Raw genomic sequence first — 10,578 nt, 5'->3', positions numbered from 1 at the left:
CAACGTCCGATAACGGATATGGCACAAGAAGAAGAAGTCTCCATATAAATCAGCCAAAAAACACTGTATTGAAATCAAGGCTTTTCAAAATGCATTTTGAATGTTGCTCAGCGGGAGTCAGATTTTGCTGTGGAGTTGAATGCAGGAGAGGAGTTGTCAGCTAAATACAATAATGCTGAGTTTTGACCACAAATCTTAAAAAGAAACCAAGTTGCAACAAGCAGGAGAAAAAGCGTTGTTCACCTGTTGCTTTTTCTGCATGGATTTCTAATCAAATAACAATGGCACTAATTTTAGAGAGCATACCAAGATTAATCAGTTCCTAGATTGGAAATCACTTGGTGATTCGTGTCTGAAAAGCTTGCATTAATGTTCAGTATGTGCAGAAACTCATATAACTAATGTTGATTTATTTTAGTATTACTTTCCTGAAAGAAAAAAAATGCAACCATTATTTTATTGTATCATAAATGGGAGCTTTGGAGTAGAACAAGAGGAAAGTAACAATTGGTTCAAAAAAGGCAGAATAAATGACAATTAACAACTCAGAGCTTGTTCCAAGATGCTGTCATCTAGCACCTTATGTGGAAGTGTCACTTTTAGATTCTTCTCTTTGTCCATGGCTTGACAGATGGTTTCATAAGCGTTGTTGTTACCAGACCAACAACGTCTAGCAACCTGCATTTATAGAATAAAAATGAATGGATACAATATATAAAGTATAAGATACCCAATGATTTAAATATATATTATTTTAAGAAAATACATTTAACTTTTTTTTTCTAAACTGAGTGATTCCTTGAAATTCTTGCAGTAGCATCTGAGATGTTACTGTTTAATAAATACCCTGAATGATAAAAGATAATAATATTTTTAGTTCTAATTTAAATGTTCCAGCATAGCATCTTCTAGATATTGACATAGTATAAGGAAGGTGTTTTGTGAGATTACCTCCTTTGGTTTAGAACATTAGCACACCAAACATATTCTGTAATACACTGAATTATTTTAATTTGTATCATTTCTTGTGCACTGTAATGAATGCATTTCATGGAAAATATAATCACTTAAGGCTGAACTTAGAAACCTATGGCTGGGAAAGTATTGTCTGAATACTATCAAACTTTTCTTCAAGCAAATATTACTTGAAGACAATATTTGAAAAACACGCATATTGAATTATTCAGCTAAATTAACTTTCCCTGACCTTGGTACCTTTTCCTGATATGTGCCAATTGACACAGTTCCCATCTAGTGTGGCTTTTGAAAATTTTAGGAATTCCAGTCCTGGTATATAATTGAAGCTGCCAAATTGGAAAGAACTATGTCACTGTTTCTCCACCTTGGCAATTGTAAGATATGTGGACTTCAACTCCCACGATTCCTCAGCCATCTTAAAAGTTGTTACGGTTGAGAAACACCAAGCTAAGTTAACATATGTTTAATTCAAGATTAATGATTCTGGAGAATAGAATGATATTTCTTCTGATTACTACATGTATGCCAGAACAAGGATGTAAAAAGATGAAGTTTGAGAGAACTCTGGTTATTACTTGCAGTATATTAGCTACATCAGTAAGTTATAACGGAACCTTCTCTAGTTTTAAATTTAACAAATAGTTAAATTTTCTGGAGTAAAATAATCATTACTCCTTTAAACACCTACATTGTTTGGAAGTTAAATAATGGAGGCTGGTATTAATACCCCAAAGCTTGCTCTATCTACACCAGGGGTCTCCAATTGTGGCAACTTTAAAACTTGCTGGCAGGGAAATTCTGGGAGTTGAAGTCCACAAGTCTTAAAAGTTGCCAAGGTTGGAGACCTCCTGTCTACACTTATTCTAGAAGTAATCAAACCCTGAATCTAGTTGACAGGCACTGCTAGGTTTGAGTGGGCCAAAGGCAAATATGTTCAGAGTAGTTTTCTTCAGCCTGCTCTTTACTGCCCATCCTACTTAGCATCTATGGCTATAGCCAACTACTTATAGTTCCTCATCTACACAACTTGCTTAGGTTGATATCAGGTAGCTTTCCTCCATCTGATTGTAGCCAGTGAGCATGAGTGTTTAGAGAGCCAATCAGGTGTCATCTTGTTTTGGCCATGAGCCAATCAGATCACAGTAGGATTCAGTTATTGATGTCATGTATTGAAGCTGAGAGGAGGACATTTGTCAGTGTATTATGTGATCACTATCAAGTTGGTTGGGGTTTTTTGTGTTCTTTCATTTAGTGAGCTTGTAAAATGTAATAAAATTAAAGTAATGGTGCAAAGAGTTGACTGGTTGCCCAGAAAGCGATGTAAAATAGTATTATTAAGTGAACAAGGCTACAGTTATAGAAGAAAAATTGATGGAAACTTAACCAAAGGTGGTATTTCTACTGTACACTTTTCTCAAAAGTTTCCACAATTTTGGTCACTACTGTAGGTCTAACCAGGTGAGTTTATAACTACCAAGAGAACCAAATTGGTGCTGGATTAGAAATGAGTCTTCCCTTAGGCCTGAAAATTTGTTGGGTGACTAAGCTCTCAGTTGAACCCATCTCCCTGGCAGGAACATTGGATACCTCACAAGTTATACAAAATAAAGAAGGGATATAAATACAATAATAATAAAAACTAGCCAGTTGACAGTGAAGGAACAGATGAATGGCAGGCACCAAAAATAATTCATGTTTGCCTTAAGTTGGGACCAATGAGGTCCTAGTGGCAAGTTGACAAATCTGTTCCTTCTCAAATGCTCTTATTAACTATTACATTAACTGTGCAAAGTCAGCTGTTTTGATTAATTCAAATGGAAATTCTTCTTTAAAATAGTGAGCTGCTATTGTTGGTGCTATTAATTAACTGCTTAGGTAACACACCACTCTTGGTTTCTGGAGGCTATTTGGAACTCAAATCAAGACCACTATAATGGAATATGGGAGCAGAGCCAGCTTGATCGAACTGAATCCAGAGAACTCATAATTGATAAGATGAAACTAAGCTGGTGCCATTTTGGTGATTAATGTAACTACTGTCAAAAAACACAGCAATAAAATGCTTTTTTACCTGTTCTTGAAATATGATGACAACACAAGCTGTTCAGATAGCATAGTGTGTGAATGCATGAATTGTGAGATAGTGGTATTTGTGCCCCTTGAATGACATTCCAAGCATTGCTAGTTCAGAAAAAGCAATTTGGAAGTTATAAACTTTCAGTAAGTGGAATAAGCCAGATTTTATGACGCCATGAGATTGTATAATATAAATATGAAAGCATTTGCAAATATATATATATATATATATATATATATATATATATATAATATATATATATATATATATAATTCCAGATTTTTATATATATATATATATATATATATATATATATATATATATATATATATATATATATATATTATCTGGAAAGTTAATATAAGATGACAAGGTGGGGAAGTTGAATATTGCAGAAGATTTGGGTATATTTTTGTATCTATTTTCCTCAGAGAAGGGGTGACTGGAATCATCTTAAATTCTATGTCATCTTTCTTTAACATAAAAAGGGAAGTAATACTGATTTTGCCCTGAAAGATTTGTTTCTCATTCTGTAATTACCCAATACATATAGTAAAAAAGTGTTAAAGAGCCCATCAAATATGCAATCTACTATATATCATTAGAATATACATAGAAAATATACCCAAATATCCTTGCTATATATAATAAATTTACTAAGTCACTTAACAAAATCTGTTTGTTTACACTTCTTTTAAAAATTACAATAATTTCAAATTGGAAGATCTATTTTTACTTACCCCATTAGAAACATCCCAATTCAACATCATCTTTGCACGCTCTTCGGCACTTGTTGAGCCATCCAGGACAAGACCAAATCCTCCATTGATCACTTCTCCCCTTCAAATTAAATAATAAAACAGCTCTTCATTTTTGTGCAGTTAATAAGAAAGATACTCAGAAGGGGGTGAGTTCTGGTGTGGATATTCCACGGGTAAAATTGTTCTACTCAGACAGCTAGTTACATTGTCAATAAATGGAAAGGTACCTCCTTCACCTGGAAGCTGATTGGGGCAGAACAGGAAAGTTCCTTCCCCCTCCCCAAGAGTTATGTTGGGAGCTACAATCTCTCATAGAAGAAATGTTAATTATGTCAACCACCAACACTCTTCTAGTTCCAAGATTGAAAAGTCCATTGTGAAATATCCCTTAAACTGGGAAAGGCAAGAAAAAGAAACACTAGACTTCACCACTACAGGCATAAGAAAGTCTTGACTTCAAACTGACATACAACAGTCATCAAGCAAAGTAAGTTCCTGTAATGTGCAATAAAAATAGAATAGAATAGAATAGAATAGAATAGAATAGAATAGAATAGAATAGAATAGAATAGAATAGAATAGAATAGAATAGAAACTGGAAGGGACCTTGGAGGTCTTCTAGTCCAGCCCCCTGCTCAAGCAGGAGAACCTATACCATCTCAGACAGGTGAATGTCTAGTCTCTTCTTAAAAATCTCCAGTGATGGAGCGCCCACGATTTCTGGGGGTAAGCTGTTCTACTGGTTGATTTTCTTCACTGTCAGGAAGTTTCTCCTTAGTTCCAAGTTGTTTCTCTCTTTGATCAGTTTCCAATCTTTGTTTCTCATTGGACTGAGAAGCTTTTGCTGAGTTCAATTCAGGGAGTCTGATCATTGGAATGCCCTCACATCTTTTCCCACCTCAATGGTGGAAAGCCACTGCATGAAATTCAAAGTTTAAAATAATAAACTGACTCCACCTTTATAAACTCTGCTGATCATTAATCAGTTAGCCAATGCCTATATCCAGTATCAGAACCTGATGGCTACAGGAAGTAGGCCAGGTATAAGGGAGAATCAACCAGCACATCAACAAATGTTTCCCCTCTCAGGGAGAGTCCAGCTGACCTTGGTACCAGCTGCATTAATACCCATTGCCAGAGCTATTCGGTACCAAGGGCCTGCTTTTTTGCCCAATGTTATAGTTATCTAGGCAGATCTCTTGTTTACCCTGCTACTAAGTCAACTGTGTATTTCCCAGAGATTTGAGGATTTGCCCATTTCTCAAATCTATGTAGGATTCTTGATAAACCAAATGGCTGAAGAATCTACTAAGCGGGCAAGCCTACATCTGAGGACAGTTACATTAATTTATGGCATGCCCGAGAGCCAAGTCTGAGAATCCTGTCAGGAAGCTGACATTTAACAAATATAAAATGCACAGTTTGTGTATTTGGTGTTCAGTATGGAAATATGCTAGGGTTTCTGTCAGGCGAGAACAAACGGATCCATTTGTGAAAGATCCAACTCAGCAACTTTATTATGTTCTACCTATATTATAATAATCTCCCCAGATTGCTTGCCTTCCCTTGGGAACAACTAGAAAAGGTTTCTTGGAACTTGTGGTGTGTGTGTGTTGGGGGGGGGGGGAGAAAGTCAGACTTATGCTTCTTGTAGCTGCCTAAGAACTCAAGACTAATTTCTGCTTGACTCCTCTTTGCTGCCTGGCCGGGAGTTTTCCAGCAATTTTAGATACTAACTTAAGATGTGTGCTACTATCTTTGGAATTCCTTACAATTCTTTTGGTACCCAATGAATCTTTTGGGATTAATCATCAACTAAATCTATCTTTAAAATAAGCAGTAACCTTGCATGTAAGTCAGGATGGAGGATGTGTATCTCTATTGGCTCTTGGAAATAGACAATTATGAAACTGTAGCCAATTTGTTAACTCCAACTAAAAAAGAGCATTCACACATGGAGATTGAAGGAAAAGGAAAAACGTTAACCATTCCTCTCATTCTGAACTCAACAATCACCAGGGAGATGGAGGAAAGGAAGAAACGTACACCCCTGTAGTTATGTGATTACATTTGGGGCACTTGGCAACCAGCTCACCTTTATGGCTGTTTGCAGCATCCTGCAGTCAGTTTGTGAGTTTTAGCCATTCAGTTTATCAATTTGTCAGGATTTGTAACATTTTTGCTAGTTTTTGTTGTTTGCCTCCAGTTTTTAGTAAAAAATTGCCCATTTGAGGCAAATTGGTTTGCTTAGCAATTGCTCTGTTCGCTTAATGACCATTGTGAAAAATGTAAAAAAAATAAATAAATCTGGTCCAATCACATGATGGCTCAACTTACAACCACAATGATTTATGACTGTAATTCTGGGCTAATTTATAGTGGTAAATTGAGGACTATCTGTATGTCAACAAACAACAGTAATCTAACTCCAAGATTGAAAAGCACAAAGCAAACAATTTATTAAATTGTGAGTAAAGTGGAAGAAAGAGCTGCTCTAATTAACTGCTGTAGATATATACAAAAATTTGCACTATGTATTGACAGAGGGCAATCAACTGTTTAAAGTGGTTGCATTATTGTACACAAAAAGATATTATCTAGGGAGGAGATGTTAATTGTGTGGAAAGTTGCGTCAAATTCAAAATCTGTCAGCTGGCTGAATTCTAGCCTGGGAATCTGCCGTCCTTTTCACCAGGAGTGAAGTTTTCAATGAATGGCTCCAATTTCCATCCTAAACAGGGCTATTAAGGCTTAAGTGGTATGGGGAGTGCACTATGATAGAAAAGCCAGCACTAAAGTAAGAAAGAATAAAGAATTTTTGTTTTAATAAGGACGGCAAAAGAAAGACTTGAGGAAACACGAGACTAGAATGAAGGTGCTTAAGACTAAGATCTGCATACTGAAACTAGCCTAGGCAAACAGAAAGATGGAAGGACAGAGAACGGGAACAAGAGTGCCTCAGTGAGGGAGATGGGTGGTTTAGAAATATGAATAAAAAATGAATGAATAAGTAGAAAAACAAAAATAAGAACTGGGTTAAAACAATACTAGGGGAAAAAAGACACATAACCTGGCATAGCCGCTCCATATTTTTCCTGCCAAATTTACATTACTGGATGTAGTTCCCAGGGAGATTGGGTAGAGGGTCTACATTTTAGGGCTAGTCAAACAAAATATATTTCTTAACCTCCTTGCTTTTCTGAGGACTTCTGGCCAGGCCTGCCTGGGAACCAATAAACTTCTAATTCATTCTTTCCCTGAATCCCACATCCCAATTCTCATTGGAAGAATTAGCTTAGTTATTTTTATTTATGCATTTATAAATTTGTATCCTTCCTTTGTTATTTTTACAAATAACTCAAGGTAATGAACATACACAACACACCTCCTTCCTCCTGTTTTCCCCACAACAACAACAACCCCGTGAAGTGGTTTGGGCTGAGAGTGAGTGGCTGGCCCAAAGTCAACCAGCCAGCTTTCATGGCTAAGACAAAACTAGAACTCACAGTCTCCTGGTTTCTAACCTGTTGCCTTAATAACTAGTTACTAGACCAAATTGGCCCTTTATGAAATAGTTACTGTGGACACTTAAGTCACCAACTAGCCTGTAGGCCTCTAGATCCCTTATAGGCTATTCATTTTTAAATTACCCCAAATCTGTGGAAAAGTAGAATTATTGTTCTAGAAAAGCATAACTATTACACGTGCCAGAGAAATTAGGTATAATTACTGTAAGTGTGCTGTTGAGTCATCTGTTGGGAATGTTAGTATTGCAAGTTTCTCCCACAGAGTAGGAATCTGACTGGATTTATTTCTCTGCTTCCCTGACCCCCTCCTCTCCTTCTGGGTGGGCAACAAAATACATAGATGATGACCTTTAAGGAGGCTTTCCATTCTAAAATTAGATAACTTCCCTGTTGAAAATTTCTTAAAGTACACGAGAAGATACGAGAATCTTAATATCGGGGAAGGAGGCAATCATTTTATTATTTTTACAGTATTAGTTTTACAATATATACAATGTACTCTACAAGATCAATTATTATCCTAGTATGACTGCCAAGGCTTTTTGAGCCTGCCTACTGCAGTTCCCCCTAAGACTGGCCCATCTAAAATGTACTTGTTCAGACAAATAATGAAAATGCCAACATGTCTGAGATTAAGTAGCTGTTGTCTTAAAGTCCAGACGATTTAAGACAAACTCATTTAAGTTTACTGCACAGCAGTTTGAAATTCCGTTGTGATGATGTCAAATTAGCTGTTGCAAGTCACCTCAGTCGAAATAACCTTTCTTGCTTCTGTATTTTCAGGAGAAAATGCATTTTAAAACATAAATAAATTAGAGATAGTGAAGGAAACAAACTTCTTAAAAGGTAGTGCAAAACAGAGGGGTCCTTGTCATGGACAAAAGCAAGAAGAATTTTTTTTAGAATGTTTCTTGATTTTTAGGCAAATTTTGAGGTAGGATGCTTAGATGAAACAATTTGGAATAATATATGTTTAGCTTTTGTGGGTTTCTTGCCTTTAAGCACACTCCCAATTTTGGGCAATTGTTCAGAGACAGCTTAAGGGCATGCATACACAAATGGGGGCTGATGAAGTTTAAAAGCCTTACTTTGTCCACCCTTAGGTTTAGAGCTCCCAGAATAATTATAGCATACCTGGGCTGCAATAATCCAGGATAGCTGCAAACACATTTGCGGCAGTATAGTGATTATCTGGTTTTCCCAGCCCAAATATGCTGTAGTATACTTACTAATTTACATCTTTAAATCGCAAAACAATAAAGTGGCTTGTTGTCCTTGCACATTAAAATGCACAGCATAAAACACCAAAAATCAGCTATATTTAGCCCAAGGCAGAGCCAATCTTAGGCTCTGGAAGTAAGTGAAGACTACTTAGTGAACGCTATCATGGGAAGGCTGAAACCCCATGTGATTCACCCATATCGGCCACCTAATCATAAAAGATGCTGGGGAGAAAAGGCCACTGAAAAAGCAAGCATCTCTGTTACAGAATTCCTTGCTGGCTTCCTTTTTGGCCCAGGGAAGGAACTTTTGATGACATGAAACCTTGCCAGACCTTTTCTGGCATAAGGCAAGAGACATAAAGGTGCCTTATAGACAAAGTGGGTAAGGATTTTGAACAACACAAATGATTACTTTTGTCCCTATTAGTGTGTTTGTCTCCTGCCACAACCACCCCCAAGGAAAAGCTAATGAGGAAAGCTAATGGAAGTTTTTAAGAAGAGACTGGACAGCCATTTGTCTAAAATGGTGTAGGGTTCCTGCCTGAGCAGGGGGTTGGACTCGATGACCTCCAAGGTCTCTTCCAACTTTTTTATTATTATTATTATTATTATTATTATTATTATTATTATTATTATTATTATTATTATTATTATTATTTGATACCGTGTATAACAGTGTCTTCCTAAAGATATCTTATTACATTGTCATAAAATTCCCTTTTATCCCAAGAGGTCAACTCTCTGTGGAATCAAAATATGAATGAAGGTGAATATACATGTCCCAGGATAATGTTGCAGGATCCGATCTGGGTCAGTCACCGGGACCAGAGGTTTTTGTCTTCTGAGCTTTCGGGACTCGTGTTGGAGCCCATCTTCAGGGAATGTCTCTCTAGCAGAGTGTGTGCTGTTCTATGTGTGGTATTTATAGTGCCTGTTGTAAGTGAACAGCACACACTCTGCTAGAGAGACGTTCCCTGAAGATGGGCTCCAGCACGAGTTCCGAAAGCTCAGAAGACAAAACTGCTAGTCCCTGTGACTGACCCAGATTGGATTCTGGAATCAAAATAGTCCAAGAAATGGAAGAATCTTGTGGAAGTAGTTTAACACGTCTGTTCCCCTAAAGTAAGGACAGGCAACTCATGTGCCATGAGCTGCATATGGTCCCAAGCACTTATGGTCCCGAGCATCATCTCATTGAAATTGAACAATGGACTGCCCAGTTTCCAGCGATAGAATATTTCCAACTTTTGTTCCCTTCAAACATAAAGCCTGGAATGAAAACAGAAAACTACTGGGAAATAAACCATTCTCATTCCCCCACAACTGCTCTAAAGAAATTATAAAAGAGTTAGACAAAATTGTACATCAGAGTTTGGCAACTGTGTGGGAGCTGCATGATTTTTAAGAATAGGAATGGGAATGTTTGCTTCTTTCTCATTCCTCTCAATTCTACTTTTAAATCTTGTTAAGCCTCCAAATAAAGCCCACATTAGTTTGGGCCTGTCACTACTGGTGACATCCACATGACATTCAAAAGTCTCCTGCAGTTGCAGCAAGGCAGGGGGCTGAGTTGTAGCTTTTACAAATTGTCCATCTCTGTCTTGAAGCATAATCCAGCCAAGCCCTTTTAGTCCTTGAGTTTAATGGACTTGTTAGGGAGGAAGCAGATGTGTTTTTAATGTACTTTATTATTATTTATGTCCTTCAAAACACAATAGGCTGCTCTTCTCATCTTCGGAGGCTTAATGCTTAACTCACTTAGTAGGGCCTCAAATTTCTACTTGGAGGTCCCCTGGAGAGACCACTGCTGCTAAGTGACAGATGTGAGGAGCTGAGAATTATCAAAAGTTTGAATGAGTTCTTCCTTTGCTGTTCTTTAAAAAACACACTAAAAACAATTAGGGGCAGAAGTGAAGAAAAAGATGGCTACACACCTGACCTGTTTTATGTCAGCAAATCCTGCTGCCTTTAGCATATGGGGATGTTATATTGAAGCCAAAGGTCACAGATGT

General features: G+C 37.1%; 1 protein-coding gene across 1 annotated transcript in view; it reads right to left on the bottom strand.

Annotated features, from left to right (window-relative positions):
* Positions 1-390: 390 nt before the first annotated feature.
* UROC1 (urocanate hydratase 1) overlaps positions 391-10,578 on the bottom strand; it is a 44,660-nt gene continuing 34,472 nt past the window's right edge. Inside the window, exons 19-20 of the mRNA XM_039331308.1 lie at positions 3,796-3,895; positions 391-678 (exon numbers count right to left, since the gene is read on the bottom strand). Of these exons, the coding sequence (XP_039187242.1) occupies positions 538-678; positions 3,796-3,895 (241 nt within the window). The 3' untranslated portion in view covers positions 391-537. The remainder of the gene's footprint in view (positions 679-3,795; positions 3,896-10,578) is intronic.

This window comes from Crotalus tigris, unplaced genomic scaffold, assembly GCF_016545835.1.
Source record: "Crotalus tigris isolate CLP2741 ecotype Arizona unplaced genomic scaffold, ASM1654583v1 scf7180000024437.13266115, whole genome shotgun sequence".
In the NCBI taxonomy this organism is placed as follows: Eukaryota; Metazoa; Chordata; class Lepidosauria; order Squamata; family Viperidae; genus Crotalus; species Crotalus tigris.
The sequence above is the reverse complement of the archived record's forward strand: the minus strand, read 5'-3'. Positions and strand labels throughout refer to the sequence as shown.